Source organism: Tamandua tetradactyla, chromosome 18 (assembly GCF_023851605.1).
Source record: "Tamandua tetradactyla isolate mTamTet1 chromosome 18, mTamTet1.pri, whole genome shotgun sequence".
Taxonomy (NCBI): Eukaryota; Metazoa; Chordata; class Mammalia; order Pilosa; family Myrmecophagidae; genus Tamandua; species Tamandua tetradactyla.
The window spans coordinates 55,044,844-55,062,480 of record NC_135344.1 but is presented as its reverse complement, the minus strand read 5'-3'; the positions used below and the strand labels follow the sequence as shown (position 1 = coordinate 55,062,480).

General features: G+C 35.6%; 1 protein-coding gene across 1 annotated transcript in view; it reads right to left on the bottom strand.

The window, feature by feature from the left end:
* Positions 1–17,637, bottom strand: part of CDH2 (cadherin 2) — a 210,847-nt gene that overhangs the window by 46,767 nt on the left and 146,443 nt on the right. Inside the window, 5 exon segments of the mRNA XM_077135728.1 lie at positions 3,744–3,916; positions 6,604–6,748; positions 10,344–10,499; positions 12,113–12,259; positions 13,824–14,050. Of these exon segments, the coding sequence (XP_076991843.1) occupies positions 3,744–3,916; positions 6,604–6,748; positions 10,344–10,499; positions 12,113–12,259; positions 13,824–14,050 (848 nt within the window).

The following is a 17,637-nucleotide window of genomic DNA, read 5'->3' as shown; positions in this document are numbered from 1 at the left end:
TATACCAGGCAAAGTGCTTAAATGCTATCATACATTATCTTATTTAGGTCTGACAATAACCCTATAAGGCAAGTGAGCATCTTCCCATTTTACAGATGAGGAAACCAAGTCATAGGAAGGTAACCAAGCCTGCCCATGGGCATCAAGCCATAAATGGCAGAGATGAAGTTTGACCCCAGATCCACCAGAGTCTGCACCATCAATTGCTCCACTCTATTAGGGCTCTTCAAACAAGTCAGAACACTCGTGTGGATTGTGTGCATCTTGAACGGGGAAATAAGGCAGAAAGCCAGATTCCAAGGGTGAGGATGAGTATGAAGTGCCCTTTTGAGATGTCTGGTATTGACCTGACGGAGAAAGTCTTAAAACTCGAACATTTCTTTCAAGGTCCTTGTTTAGGGTAAAAAGATGAGGAATACATATCCCCCACTGAACATTGGGAATACAAATCTATACACAATTTCTATATAAAATTATCTTTGTAAATATTCAAGTGTGCACAGACTCTGTGTCCAGAGGGGTTCAGGACTGGCTTTTGTACTGAGCCGACTTCCAACTCAGTCTGCTGGAAGAATGAGAATCGGCCTGTTAGACAGACATGGGGAAGGAATATGGAAGCAGAGCAAACAGCAGGAACGGAAGACTATAAGGAATTGCATGTGGTTCTATGAGTAGCTGGGTATTAAATGCTTGTAAGTGGGAGGCAGGAATTCTGAGCGGTTACACTAAAGACTCTGCACCCAAGGTCACAGAGTGTCTGTTCCGTTATGTTAAAGATCTCTGGCATCATCATCTGGGTTGTGGGGCACCATTTTACCATAGCAGAGACTTAATCATGCTTGCAGATTATAAGGAACGAGCCTGTAGATATGGGAAGACTGGAATCACAACAGAAAACAGGGGAGCACTCCTTCAGGATAGGACAAGGAGTTGGAGTATAAGTAAAAGGACTATTGGGCTTGGAAAAAAAGCTTTCAGAAAAATGGTGAAGGGGAGTATACTAACCCAATAGATGCTGCTGCCACCATTTATGATGGCAAAAGGGGAAATGATAGCCAATATTTACTGATCTGTGCGGAATGCTTCATGCGGTATGTTACACAAACGGTACAACCATTCTAGGACGGAGGGAACATTATCATCCCCATTTCATAGATGCAGGAGTTGAGGTTTCAAGTTAATACATGGAAACGGACTTAGGAGAAGGAATTTGGAAAAAAGCAGAAAATGCCAGGAATAGGCCACACTGAGTAAGTAAAAAAAGCAAGGAACTAAAGAAGTCAGATGGAGATTTAAAAAAAAAAAAAAAGAAGACGACTGGGAAATGTAGCTGTCTAGCTTTAGGTCTGGACAACCTGCAGAGTTGATATTTTTTAAACCTGTAGATTAAAGACAAATAAAAAGCTGAATCTCAGTAAGCATTTCAATGATTAGGAGCTCAATTACTTAACAATGTCATACATCCTGCGAGAACAGCACTGAAATTACTTTTGACGGAAGAGAAACCGTGAATTTTAATAGAAATAAAAAAAATATCTGACTGGACGAGGTCTGAAGAAGTCAGAGTAATTTATCCCCCAGGCCTTGGGCAGAATTACCATAAACCATTCGAGATAGATGCAATTTTTTTGCTATGTTAAATGACTTTCAGAAAAGGAAGGTTTTCCATAATTTTCCGTGGTAACTCACTGTTGTACTTAATAATTTCACAGTCAAAAAGCTATTTCTCAAACTGTATCTAACCTCTGATTCTATAGTTTCCAACCCATGTCCACGTTGGCTTCATCAGGGGTTAGTGAATAGCTGCTTCCAACTACTGCAAGGTATACTTAACCATGGTTACATTCTCACTTTAGACTTTCACCTGCTAAACTTGTGTGGCCTTTTTCATTTTTAAATATGGTTGGTCTGCTGTAGTAAAACTATCTTTAATTCTCTATGTCTGTTTTATGTCATAAAATAGCCAAAATAAATGTGATGGGAGTATGAAAACATCTTGCATGAAAACAAGATGAAGCCCTATCTTTCTATCTCACAAAGAGAGTGTGAATAGGATTATGAGATGAATTAAACCCAACTGACACTCGAGAGATTATTTAAAAACATTCTATATTCTCATGTAAAATATGACATTCATATGGAGTTTGTGAATATTTAAGAATATTGTGCTATTTCATCTAATAATGCAATGTATTCCATTATACGAATTCATATACTGATGAATTAGATGTACTTCATATAGAAATGGAAGAGGCAAAAAGAAATCAGCATGTTCCAAATATCACTGAACTGAAAGCATTTCAACAATCACTGACCCAAAGCATTTCTAGAAAAAGAATCGTTGACACTGAGCAGTTAATACGTCTAATTCCTAAGTAAGGCTCTCAGCTCAGTTGTGAATAAAGTAACTCTGATTGGCTCATACTACCTTATTACAGTACTTCTAGTACTATTTTGTGTATATAATCAACTGTAATACTGCATTTTCTCTGATCCAATTCAAGCGAATGCTACTAAGGCAAATAAAATATGATAAAAAACCAACTCTTAGAATCTTTGTCAATAATATATATGGTACTAGACATAATGTTTCTTTTTGACATACTTTATCTGAGGTCTCAGAAAAGTAAAAGGTTACTCAGCCAGAAATTGACAAAGCACAAACCCTTATGCACAGGCACTTTAAATGCACTCAAACAATGATTACTGATGGTTCAGATATTGACCTTGAGAATACGGAAGGAACTGGCCAGAACAGAATCGGGAAAGGATGTAAAAGATTCATCAGGGGTGGTCTTTTCAGGAGAGGATATAAGCAGGGCTTGGATGGGAGCGCAAAGAACTGGAAGGTTCAAGCTCAAGAAGGTACCAGGTATTTCTGGCAGAAGGAACCACAGACAGAGAAACACAGATGAGTAAAGAAATGTGAGGGTTAAGGTCTTTCACAGGGAGACACCCATTCCCTCTCAAATGACCAGATGAGATAACACTTCAATGCCTTCAACATTTTATGCTTTCTCAACAAGATATTATTATATATATTTAAACGACTATGCCAGATGTCTGCTTCTCTACATCTGTAACTTTTAATGGTCTATCAATAGAATTGATGCAGTTACTAGTGTCCAAACTAAGTTAATTTTAGAGTTAAGGGAAAAATTCTAATAAAGCAGATAATCTCTTTTGCACTAAATCAGACTCTCCACAGAGGCTACAAATATACTAATCACATCCATGTTTTTTGCAGCTTCTTAAAAATACAAATGCTAAAAATTCACCCTAAATTAATGTACACATCTCAGTAGGATTTTTACTTTAAGTCTTGACCAAAAAGCCTCTGGAGATAAAGAAAAATCAGGAAAACTATTAAAAAATTAAAAATTAGGACCTAAAAGTTATACTGGCTTAATCTGGCCAATAATCACATTAAATATTATGCAGGCTAGCACCATTTTATCCAGTATGCACATACCATTTAACCCATCTGAGGTTCTGCAGGGAAAATAAAATGGATTTTTTTTAACAAAAATTAACGTGCATAATATTCTGGATATATTATGTGGTGATAAGTGTATGTGACACCGTTCATCTTTCATTTTTTTTATTTGGGTGTTCCTAATGTTTGACATAGTATTAGGGTTTCCCCCATGGTAAAGTTTAATAGTTCCATATTTTTTCTCTCATTGATACCGTTCATCTTTAAGATTAAAAACAAAATGAAACACAGTTTTGGGTTGGCTTACTTCTCTATCAAGTCCAGCTGCCACCGTGATAATGTCACCAGTCTCGTTGTTGATTGTAAACATATTGGGTGAAGGGGTACTTGGAGCCTGGGACAGGATTCTGTACCTCAACATTCCATTTAGAGCATTGGGGTCATCAGCATCAATAGCAGTTACGGTCATCACGTATGTCCCTAGGGATGATATCAGTGGGAAGGGAATGGTTAACCTTCATTTCAGATTCTCTTAAAAAAGAAGCTATCAAAAAAAAAAAAGAGAGAGAGAGAGAGACAACCTATATTTACCTTTTGGATGAATCTTATTTCCACTTTTCCAAACAAACATTTAATCACTTAAACTTGATTAAAAACACTACTGATAAGAGCAGTACTCACTTAAAAAATATAAAACATGCCTTAGATACTTGAAAGGAAAATTCATTTGTAAAGACTCAATTTTCCCATAACTTAGAAGGTAAATTTACTATGGAATTAAAAAAAAAAGGATCACTTCAGATGCTAATTTATAAAATGATGCAAATAATAAGAATGTGTGTTAGAAACCTATTTTATGGTCATTGATTCGTTCCTCTGCCACATTTTCTTACATTCTGCAAAAATATCTAAAAGGACGTGCTGAACATGATTCTCCCCAGTGCCGAAGTCACTTTCTGAAAGTAAGCTCTGTGCATTACGAGGCACACTCCATTTATTCAGGTCATAAGGAACCATTTCATGCATTACTGTTTTGGTACATTGAATAGAGATTTGGCATCGTGGTTCATTATTTCCTAGGAGATTAAAAGGACACTGAAACCAACTTAGGGACTTCAATTTATTAGACATTTTGGAAAGGAAATCTATAAAGCATTAGCATCAAATAAGTTCAAACTAGCTAGACAAGCTGTAATTTAGAAGGAGACAGAGGAGTAGTTTCTATTTAGGAAGATTTGTTCTGTAAGATGTTTTTCTTTTAAAAACAGAATTATAAGTTTTACTGTCTCTAGCTTCACTTCCACTTCAGCCATTTAAACCTGGTTCTATGTTAGGGTCTTTAAATTCACTGTTTTCTCTCCATGGCACACTTTTGCCCTAGAATGAACTCATGTATTGATGCCAACATTCAGATCTCTATTTCAGAGAGCTGTTCATCCAAACAGGCCACACTATCTCATCATGCACCATCTCCATACTCTGATGGTTTTTCCAAATCAGTTATTATGATCTAAAACTATATTGCATATGTGCTTGTCCGCTTGCTTTTCCTTATCTCCCCCACTAGAATTCAAGCTCCAACAGGACAGAACTAGCTTGTCACTGTATCCATAGTGTAAGAACAATGCCAAACACACAACATGTGCTCTATAAATACATGCTGAACGAATGAATTGTTAAGACAAAAAGTATGTTTCAAATCTTCAGCCAAGTTACTTACTACAGGGCAGTTTAACTCAAGATTCATCACATTATTAAGCCTTGCCCAGATGGATGTTTTCAATCTTACAGAACCACACTCCTGAAGTGTCTTTATTTCTAGTGACCACTCTAGAGTTCATCATTAATGGGAGGTTTGTGATGAAAATCATCATCGAACACACAATAAATACACCTTTGTTCAGTTTTTTTGACATTTTTTGAAGCAGTACTTTTTATAAATACAAGGAAAAATGAAAATTAATGATTTACCAAAAAAACCCAAAAAAAACCAAAAAAACAAAAACAGAAACCCCCCCTAGCCAGAAAAACCACAAATTTATATATCTTTATTTGGACAATACTTGTGTTTTAATAAGGATATGTTTCACATGCATTCATTTCACAGTATTTTAAAATAGTTAAGAAAGCTACTCTGAAAATATAGCTCAAGGGACCTGGTGTTGATGGGTGGACCTTCTGCGTAGCAACCCCTTATCCCTACCCTTTCTTCCCCTCCAGCTCCCCAATCCTACCTCTTTTCTGAGGAGGCAGACAAGCATTCTGGGACCAGGGAAAGGAGCAATTTAAGACACAGCTGGCCATGTATCTAGCATTCTGCTATAAAGCAGTTTATGCATAAGGAACTACAAAAACTGGTGTAGATGACCAAGGTAATATACAACACAATTTTAAATGTTAAAGCTTTTATAAATATGAAAAAAATAATACACTGTCTCAAATCACCACAAAGGTCAAGTAATTTTAGGAAGGCTGGCCAAAACTTTACTTTTCTCATCTCTATACCAACTGTTTTTTTTGTCCACTATATTTTCAAATTAAGTAGGGTTTTTTGCCTTTGCTATTTTACTGTGACTGAAGTTTGCAGTGTTTTCTGTGTAAGACATCAAGAGTCTTAGTCGAATATCAGTTTAAAATGCTTTTGGCAACTACTGTTTTAAGCCAGGTCACTTTCAATTACACTAGTCTGAAAGAGAAGTCTGCAAAGGGCATTCTGGGGCATTCCCAAAAGTCAAGATCTATGTAGCTAGAGGCCAGCACTCACAGCTGTCAGCAAGCCCCTTTCCCCTTTTGCTTTAATTCACTACCTGGTCCTAGAAGCACCAAAGATCCTCCAGGCTTTCCAATTTTTAGTTTCTGCTAAGACTGATGTAATAAATCTACTGCTCACTTTCTAGCTGCACTAATTATATTAGACTGAAAGCGTCCTATAGATGCTATAGTACAGACTCAAATACTGTCACATATTTTTCAAAAGTGGGAATATTATGGAGGACAGTGAGAGGGATATTTTTCTCTTTTCAACCACTTTTTCCCTAAAAGTTTTATGAATGAAAGAAGATGACATTAAAAGGCTCACACAACTTCTCCCTTTCTTGCTTATATAACAGTGATGGATTACATTGCATTTCCTGAAGTACACTCCAAATTATTATCTTCAAACTTACCAGGTTTAGATCCCTCCGGAACTGTACCATTCCAAACCTGGTGTAAGAACTCTGGTCTGTTATCATTCATATCAATGACATTGATGACAATGTCAATGGGATTCTCCACTTGATTTCCATTAATATCCACAGCATGTGCCCTCAACTGCAAAAGTCATCAGAAAACGTAACCACTTAACAGATTTATGTCTCAGGTGAATAGACAGAACATAGAATTCCATGTTACTATAATCACAAAAATAGACTGGGAAGCTGCAATGCAAAAGTTGCTCATTCCATCAAAATCTAAGTTAAGTTAGCCCAACTCCATTTAATTAGAGCAGATGTAGCAAAAAGCCACCACTTACCAAACTCTAGGCCGTGCGCTCAGAGCTTTATGGATTTTAACTTATTTAATTTATATGCGACAGAGTGAGGTAGAAATTATCTGTATTTTAAGATGAAGGTTGAGCTTCAGAAAGGCTCAGTGACTTTCAAAGGTCACATAGTTATACCTGGTGACACAGCCAGATCTAAAGCCAGTTCTGTCCAGCTCTTTTTGCTAAATCCATACATGTGACAGAGTTCAAGTGATTAAAAATGTGGTAGTGGCAGAGAATAGTCATAGACATCAAGGAATCAGAAGCAAATCTAGAAAAAATTAAGTGCATATGGGGAATTTTCACACTAGGTTTTGTTTTCGTTAAATGTGTAAGTCCCTCATAAATATTAAAAGTATGAACACACATGAGAATTTTTCCCCTCCCCTAGTCCCATTTCTCAGAGTTATAGGTACACTTCTAGAAATTTTATCTTCTTTTTATCCAAATAAAGAAAATCATTCAGCACAAAGAGATCCATTTCATTCTTTTCAATGGCTGTGTAATGTTCCATTGAATTGTTTCCTTTAAATGGGAATGCATCTATGGTTTTCCATTTAAGCCTGATGCTGGCTGTTGGTTTGTGTTGTGTATGCTTTATCAAGTTACAGAAGCATCAATGTTTCCCTCTTTTATTTAGAGGCTATATAATGCATTAAACAATGTAAATCTTATTATTGCCATTTCAACACTTATGGAGGTACTCCTTTTGTTTTGTTTTACTTCCTTATATAATGCACTGTATTATATAAATAGGTTTCTTAATACCTCCCATACAATCCTAGAATAAATTCAGATTTTGTTATGGGTATTGTTTCTTAAATATACAAGTAGTAAGCATCTGGAGAGCAAAAGGTTTGTCCCCAAATTCAACTGAATCATATTTATTAGTTCCTGAATTTTAACCACAAGAATTCAGATAGTTGAGAGTTCATATAAGAAAAGCTATTTAGGTTCTGGTTTTGGATTGGTGTTATTTATATTCATAAATTACAGAATTTCCTAATTAGATTCAGCTTTATTGCATGCTATCTTTGCCAGGTTTCCCTTTAAGTGAAAAGTTTAGAAGTTTTTTTTCTTTCTTTATGTCCAAGAACAATATCAAAAGCATTAAAATACCTGTTCCTTCAAGTCTTTTAAAATAATTGACCAATAAAGTAATCCAGGCCTTTAAGAAAAGGGAGTATTGAATAATACTCAGCATTTACAATATTTTTAATTTCTCACATACTTATTTGTCTATTTAGAACTAAGAGAGCCTTGGCCTAGCAGATATCAAAAAAATTAGCAAACGTATACCTGGGAAAAAAAGTTTTTTAATGGCTAAGTATAATTGATAAATCAATGGGGAAAATTATTTAACACAGAGTATTGGGACAGCAGAGTACTCATAAAGGTAAAACAAAGTGTTTCCATATTCCTCCCTCCTTTTACTAAATAAATTCCACAAGAGGATAAAAATTTAAATGCAAAAAAAAAAATCCAGATTAAAAACTTGGGGGATTAGCATCTTGGAGGAGGGAAGGACTTTATAAACATCTCTGAAAAGTCAAAATGCATGATAAAATAAATAAATAAACGTTATAATGCAAAAACTGTAAGCGTCAGTATAGTAAAAATTATAGACAAAGTTTAAAGAGCAAAATACATGACAAACCAATCATTAACATCCCTAGTAGATAAAAGGTTCTTAATAATGGTAAGAGAAGACAAACAATCCAAAAGAATATCCAATATAAGACTGGAATAGAGAATTCACTTTGAATAGATATTCAAAGTATTCAACTTAGGGCATCAGGATAAGTTTTTTTTTTTGCAGTAATGCTGTCAATAAATAGCAAATGTAATGGCATGAAGAAACTGCATCATATAATGCAGCAGGGAAATAATTCAAATTTTAGGAATTTATTGCAAGGATATAATAAGAAAATGTACAAAAGATGTTCATCACAATATTACTTAGAGGAAAAAGAAAATGAAAAACTAAACTACTTAAATATCTAATAAGCAATTAGCTAAGTAAAACTATGTTATATTCACTCAAAAAAAAGTAATTCAGCGCAATCAAAAATGAAGATATAAATAATTATTTACTGACATGGAAAGATGCCAAACCTTATAATTGCTCAGTGAAAATAAGCTGGTTGACGAAAATGACCCAAATCTCAAGAGAGTGCATTTATGTATTTATGCACAGTGAAACATCTGATCATAGAGAGTCACCAAATGATAAAAAAAGAAAATGAAGAATTTTTTTTATGTACTGCTATTAATAGTGACTTTTTTACTTTCCTTTCAATATCCTGTCTTATTATTTGAAAAATTTTTAAAGTATTCATATATTAGTTTCTAAAAGGAAAATTTCATTAAAAGTTTTATTCATGTAGAAATTGGAGGCATAATACAGATCAATTTAAGTTTCTATATCAGACTAACAAAAAATTGTTGAAAATTTATTTCAGAAAAATTTGCAAGCATGGCCTAATAAATGAAAGTATTCCTTGAACTTATATTTTAATATTAGATAATTTCTGTTTTTTAAAATACTCACTATAATATTATTTTTAAATTGGAAAAACCCATTTCAACCACCAGTATATTAATAAGTATGAATATATATCTAATATACTAAAAGCTGTTGTATATCATTAAAAAAACGAATACAAAAGAAAAATAAAGAACATAAAATAAAAAATAAAGATAAGAAGTACACATAATTAGCATATCTAAGAAAAGAATGCTCAGATTGGTAAAGTGATAAAACCAAGTGTTAGCATGGTTATGGTTATAAGGGAAAAGGCAATCTCAATTTCTGCAGGAGTATCAAAATGGTACATGTTTCTGGAGGGACCACTGCCAACACATAAGCCTCTTAACATGTACTATCCATTTTCTAGAGCTCCACGTTAACGGCAATAATCACACCGCAGGAGCAGATAAATGTATCAAGTATGACACGTGTTTATTAATGAAAAATTGTTATAGAAAATGGGAGCATATACAGTCAAAGGAATACTATGCAGCTAGTAAAAATGCTGCAATCTCTATACATTTTGCAACAGTTTTGTTTGTTGAAACATTCAGGTAAACTTTTTCTTCTAAGTTCTTAGCCACATATCTGAAGACAAATATCAACATATAAAGGATAATGAGATTTTAGGTTATTTTACTTTCTTCTTTGCCCTTTTTCGTATGGTTTGGTTTTTATCATAAGCCTTTTCATTTGGTAAAAACTAATAAAATTATTAAAATAAACTGATAACATAACTGGTGTTAAAATTCTCAGTATTAAAGCTTTAAGACTGACACAAGATGCAAATGCTAAATTTGCCACACAATTAGAAGAAAACACATTGTATGATAAGCTGGTTGAAGTCTTACATGAAACCGGGCTATCAGCTCACGATCCAGAGGCTTTGTCACTGACAGCTGACCTGAGATGGGGTTGATAATGAAGATACCAGTTGGAGGCTGGTCAGCTCCGGGCCCAGTGACACTATACCGCAGTGAAAGGTTTTTATCTCTATCAGATCTGATCTGAGAATCAAGAAGACAATCGCATTAAGCCAATGAGAGACTAAACGAGCTCATTATCAGCGAGAAGGCATGCCACACCTCCTGCCCTTTTTCAGTTATAAACTTACACCATCTCTTTCCAGAAAACAGGCATAACACGTCAAGTCTCACAGGGCCTGTTCATCTTTGCATTGCAATGACAGGCTTTAAAAATCACACCAGAAAGACTGGGGCCACATCAACATCTAAAAGAACACTGAGTAGGAGCAGGGCAAAAGTCAAAATTAAGGAGTGTCAGTTTTTCTAGAGAATCCAGTTCTGTCCTGGAGTTACTAGGTTAGAATATTTAACCTGGTAACAGGTTGCCCCATTTAATTAAAATAAACTCTGTTACCTTTTTACATCAGTTTTAAGTCCTGTAACCGTAGCATGGCATCTCCTCACATGGGAACTCTGATATTATGGCTGCATCTTGATGTTAGATTTCTGTACATATTGTACTGACATTATTTATTGCAACCAAAGCATTCCGCATCATTTCAAGATGGCACCTACTACACCGAATTCCTTAATAACAAGCATGCAAGAAAGTGACTTTAAGATATATTTGATACCCTTAAAATTTATACCCATTATAACGTACATCCTTCTTCTCCAAATGTAACTACTCCCACTTAAATTACAGATGAGTAGTCACAGGAGGCAGACCAGGCTATGGAGAGGGAGGAGAAGAAACACACGGAGAAAGGGCTGATTGAGCAACGCTGTTGGCAGGTGACAACAAGAGATCTTAATGCATTAGATATATGCACTTCATTCATTAATAGAAATTAGGTGTTCTTATTTTTTAAGTAAAGGGGAAATTCTTTTTTTTTCTCTTTCTCTGTTGAGGTGGAAAAAAATAAAAAACCTTTATTTATTTGGGGGTCGTGTTGTTCACCATTAAGCTGAATTATAATGTGCATTAGAACAGGATATACAACACAAATAAATGACTTACTCAAACGCAGCTTTCAGTAAGTATGCGATGGAATGGTAAATTAATCACATACAGAAACATTTACACCTTTAAATAAATGGGAATAAAATGACACTGCAGTTTCGTTTTGTCATAAAAGTAATGGGTTGCTAATTTTACAAAAATCTTTTTGCCCCTGCACTAGGGAATCTGTTAACGGTAAAAGACCAGAGTTCTTTTTTTCAGAAATCTCTCAAAAGCATTCGGTGCTGGCATTTTAAGCTATGAGTGGCCCTTTACTGTTTTCTTTGGGCTGAAAGCTATCTGTAGAGGGCAAAGGTCATCATGGAGATGCCAGCGCCCTCCGGGGCAGCTCAGGGGGTGTGCACGGGAGAGCCCATTTGGATGCACATGCTGGAGTTGGGGATCTGCTAGACACAGCGAACACCGCTAGCAACCACAGTGTCCAGGACTGCAGAGAGCCCAGTTTATAAACAAGAGACTACATAATAATGAGAAGAAGGTTTCTACTACACTTGTAGAAATTCTGTCTATATAAAAATACATATATTTTAAAACATATACCTATCATAAACTCTTCTTTTAAGCAAAGTACATAAAAACATGGCTAACATTTGCCATGTGTCACAGAGACATCTGAGAGCATAGCACCTACCCTGACGAGCTCTTGAGGAAAAGGGCCTCTGGAGTTTTCCGGTAAGTTGATTGGAGGGATGACCCAGTCTCTCTTTTGCCTTTGTAGGTAGCCATTGTGCTTAGTGAACTGTCTTGGAAACACTATGTCTTCAATTTCTTGCGATTCCTTTGCATTAAAATATAAGACACACACGGATACCAGAATGAACATTTTCTGAAAGTCTATCAGTATTAATGGACCCCCAGAAAGTACAGGAATCAGAGTTTACTATGAACAAGAAAACAAATCTGGGGCCCTTTTCTTCATCCCCCCCTACTAAAAATAGTAGAATTCTATTTTGGCTTCCAGCGTTCATTGAAAAATGGAATTCGAAACCATTTATCTTGTGGTTCAGCAGTGTAAACCAACTGCAGTTTCTAGAAACCATCTTCGATAATAGTTAATATTGACCAAAATTTAATAGCGCCCTTTTAAATATTTCTCATTAGTTTAAAACCACAGTTCAGGTAACGTGCTACTGTACATTAAATTTAGATCTTGGTGTGCTAAAACATAATTTGAATTCCAAGAGAAGTTTAATACATACTGGTGAGGAATGTCTCAAATATTTATGACCCTATTAAATCCCACAGAATTAATGCTGTAATTATTCTAAACCTATGTCAGCCATGATGGATGCTGTAGATGACCCACTTTGTACACCGGGTATTAATCTCTGCCGGATGTCAACATTTTCTTCTGTTCCCTCTTTTATCTGTAGACATTTTAGCCATTAGCCCTTGCTGCTTCAGTGCAAACATCCCAGCTCGTCTGCTGGAACACAGCAGATCACAAACAACAACAAAAGCATCTTTCGCTCCATTAGCTAGTAGTTTCTCACTTGATATTAAGCAAATGACGTGATTCCCCTGGATAGTTATTAGATTACCAAGTTAAAATTTACTGCATGAAACCCCAACATTGGTACAGGAAAAAATGATATATTTTCCTCTGGTACATTTATTCATATTCGACAAGTATAAATCACAAAGGCATTAAACATCAGAAATAAACATATGTATCCCTATTCCTCACAGCGGAATAAATATGCAAAACATAATAGTCTTATTCATAACATCATAGACTTGAGAATATGTATGTATGTGTGTGTGCGTGTATATATATATGCCCTTCTGTTCTAAATTAACTCAAAAGAATTAGAATATTCTTAAAATAATAATGCTATCACACCTTTACAGAAGCAGTTACTGCTTTTCTTTTAAAATTTATAATATGATGGCATACAAAATAAGTGCTCACTAAATGTTTGTGGAACTGTATAGAACTGTATCCTTGGAAAAGTACCTTATTCATTTTATCTTGGCTCAAAACCACTTTCACCAGAGGGAATATATCATTTCTAAAAGTCATGTTAGTAGTACAAATAATTCATAGATCCCAATTTGATTATTAAAGGACAAGACAAAACCAATATTTCTTGCCAGAAATGTTTTCCTGTTAACTGCTGTAAATCTGTATTTCCCATCTAATAAATTTGATGACATCTCCCAAAGAATTGTTTATTTTGTAGTTACATTTAACAGCTTGTAAAGCTTCTAAGCAATCTGAAACAAAGAAACAACTATTTTTAATTTAAATTCAGCTATGAATCTCAAACTACAAACAAACATTACAAACACAGCTTCCGGGTGATTAAAACATACTTCAAAGCCATATTTGGACACTCTACCTTCACTGATTCCTTAGTCAAAGCCGTTCTGAGATTCAATTTTACTGCCACTTGCCACTTTTCCTGGGTCTCCTTGTCTTGGGCATATATCAAGAACTTGGCGTGCTCAGAAGACAATGGGAAGCTTCTCACTGCATACACCGTGCCATCTTCATCCACCTTAAAATCTGCTGGTTCACTGCTTTCATACTGTACTTTCCTCCTTCCATCACAGTTGCTAAATTTCACTGCAAAAATAAATACATGAGTCCAATTACGCTTCAAAGGCAAAAACAACTAACTTCTAAACCTATCCCATTGAGGTTAAAGGGTAAAATGCAGTAACATGAAACATAAAAGCTTTATTTTTACATTATCAAAGGAATTCTCATGCTATAGAAAACCAGATTGCAGTTCTGGTTTGTTCCAAAGCCGCCTTCTTTTCACAGTCCTCAAGATCTTGGGCCCTCAGGCATTCCAGCCTGGAAATTTCCCTGACATTTCACCAATATTTGCCTCCACCCCCTGAAAAACTCCTACTTACCCTTCACGTCCCTGTTTCAAAGTCAACTGAAGGTAAAACAATCGTCTCTGACCTGAGCCTCTATGTAAAAATCTGAACTCTACTATACTCTGCTCCATGTCTCATATACCCTAGCTTATTCCTGGCACATAACCTCAATATATAATTTTTGAATGAATGCTTAAAGGAAGAAAGGAATAGCATTTAATAATGGTGAAAGCCCACTATATTATGAAATTACAAGACATTATGATAATTAAAAGATGAACAATTTACAATTTCTAGTCTACATTGTACTTATAGCAGTTCTATTAAGCAGTAATGAAATAAATAAAAGTAAAGGTGCATCTCAAAATATATTTTAAATAAAAAGATCTATGCATTAAGAATAACAATTTCAAAATTTTAATCATCTCTATCTTGCAGGAAATGTCTTAAAAGTGAAAAATAGTAATGCTTTTTAAAAAGCAATGTCTTATCAAATAACAAAGCTCATGTCTCATCAAATAACAGAAGTCAAACTTATCAATGTAGACCTAGAGATATCCAAACCAAAATAAAATATTTTTTTTTCAGAAAGGATTACTTACTTTGAGATCCTTAATCATTCTTTTTGATGAAAGATTTCAGGGGAATAGAAGTTAAGGGATCATATAAAAGAAGCAATTTTTCATTTCTGAAAATATCTGATGTTGTAGTCTGACAACAATTACATAGGATACACTTTTGGACAGCAATAACGGATACACGTTGCAAAATATAATCATTTATACTTTTTGCATCTGTCAAGGATGTAAGTAAATCTTTCCTCCCCCACATATGATCTGAAGACAGTTCTTTCGCTTCCATTAATATAAATTCACTGAGCCGTACTAAGTAACATGCCTGCTTACTTCCCTTAGTGACTACAAAATCCTTGATAGAACTAATAAAGTACTTCACTGAATATATTATTTTCCACATGATCCCACCTTTTTCATCCTCCATATTTCAAACACTTCAAAATGAAAATACAATAAGTCATTTCTCAAACTAAATTACGTAACCAAAACATCTGCCTTTGGAACAGAAGTATCCCAAAGGATGTGAGTATCTGAATTACCCCATCTTAGGTGCCATAGATTTAAAAGTGAAAAACAGGAATCTTTTTAACAGAACAAAGCCGTTTCCTGCTTATCTTTTATTAAATAAAGAAAACAAAGCAAACAAACAAAAAAAGAACACCAAAACTGTTCTTTGGAAGGCCGCTAAGAAATCAAAATGAGAGACTTTAAGCATCTTTTTACACAAAAAATGTCTTGATGTTACCAAAGGAATTCATGATACTAGAAAGTATAGAACCCAGGTCAGAAAAGCATATATATATATATATATACACACACACACACATACCCTTAATTATATACTACAAACACTCACACACGTGCGCGCGCGCGTAAACTTTTATCATTTTAGCATTCATCCTCATCAGTCCACACCTGGATCACTGCCACATGCCCCCTGCCCCGTCGTCTTCCAATTTCAGGCGCTTGCTCATTCACCCATTGCCAGATCAAAGTCCTGTTTGATTTTCTCCTCTCTGTTTAACATCCTGGTAATATAAGTAAATTATTTAACCCCGTTTAGAAAGTTCACTTAATTCTTAATTCTCTCCTAACTCTTTGGCTTTGCTTCCATCCATTTCCTAACGCATGCACCGGCCGGTTGGGTCGACTTCTCCACCGCCCTCCTACCACGCTGCTCATCTGGAAGGGCCTTCCCACCTCCACACTCCATTCCAGAGCCACCCAGCTGTTCCAGCCATCAGTCCACCGGGCACCCTTCGGAAAATGCCAGCCCACGCCCTCACATGGGACTTCATTAAATTTTTAATTTTTACTTGTATTTGCTTTTGCATTTCCTGTCTGCTAGGCAAACACGAGCAATTTGTTTCTATTTCTAAAGCCTCACTCATCAAGGGTTTCGTGCAATGAGGTCTGTTCTCCCTAAACAGATTTGTGAACTCATTTTTGTTTTCCGTCTTGGTTGTTTCCTATGACACACACCAGTGATAGAGACAGTGTAATTACTCATTACATATATGTAAGGCTGCCTGTATCAATTTCCTACAATATTTTAAAAAACTAGAAAACAGAATGAAAATAGAAACAGGCATAGTCTCCTAGAGCAACACTCAGAAGCAACAAAAACCAAAAATAACATAAGAGACTTCAGAAGATCTGACTTCGTATTAGGATGTTGGCAGGGGGAGAAAAGGAATTGATATTTATTGAATGTCAAGCATTGAACAAGGCACTTCAGATTATGTTATATATTTAACCTAACAATAACATCCAGAGGCTATTCTTATGTTACATACGGGAAAAGGAAATTCAGAGAGGCTATTCAGCTTTCCTAGTAGCTAGCATTTTCGGCATCTATGCCCATGACACTTTGACTCCTAGTTATTCTCTCTCCTGCAAAAGGGCAGAGACTCTGAACTCATTCTTCTTAAGTTATTAAAACCTAAAAACTTCAATAAACAATAAAAGTAAGGAAACAACAAAGAGCACTGCTAAGTATTCACGAACAGAATATATCAAATTTAAATTCTGAATAGCATCACAGCAAAGCTTACATAAAAAAGCCATTCTTGGGCGGTGTGACTGTGGCGCATGGGCAGAGTTCTCGCCTACCATGCCGGAGACACAGGTTCGATTCCTGGTGCCTGCGCAGGCAAAAAAAAAAAAAGGCATTCTTACACTGGAGGACGTCCTAACGTAATGAAGAGGGGAGCAGCTGGAGTCTCTTAAAGAGGGGTGCATGGGTACGTCAGGAAAGAACTGAATTCATACTGGCTGTCTCTGGAGGAGACTGTCCATTACTCTGGTACTCAGCTACCTATTTGGATGCAAGTGTCAGAGTGATGCAGTGAAGTATGGAAGGAAGGAAGGAGGCCTTTGAAAAAAATGCATTTGCAAATTAGAAAAAAAAAAAAAGTGTGCCTTTTCTCCCATAGGGTCACTGCAAGTCCATGAATGAGAAACCAGTTGGTCTCAGCAAGTCTCACGACTGGAGAAAAACGCTTTGGAAGAAACTGCATAAAAGCCAATTATTTAAAGTCAATTTGCTTTTCTACTACCCGCGCCTGCCTGTACCCTACAACCGATATGAACTGGTTTAATATATCCGTTATGAAAATGTTCTAGATAATTAAAGCAAACACTGTCATTTGCTCTGATATTAAAAGGAGCAACATTTTTGGTACATTTCAGGTTTAAAGAAATGCAGATCAACGCTTTAGCTAAAAATAAGTTATTAGCCAAATGAGAA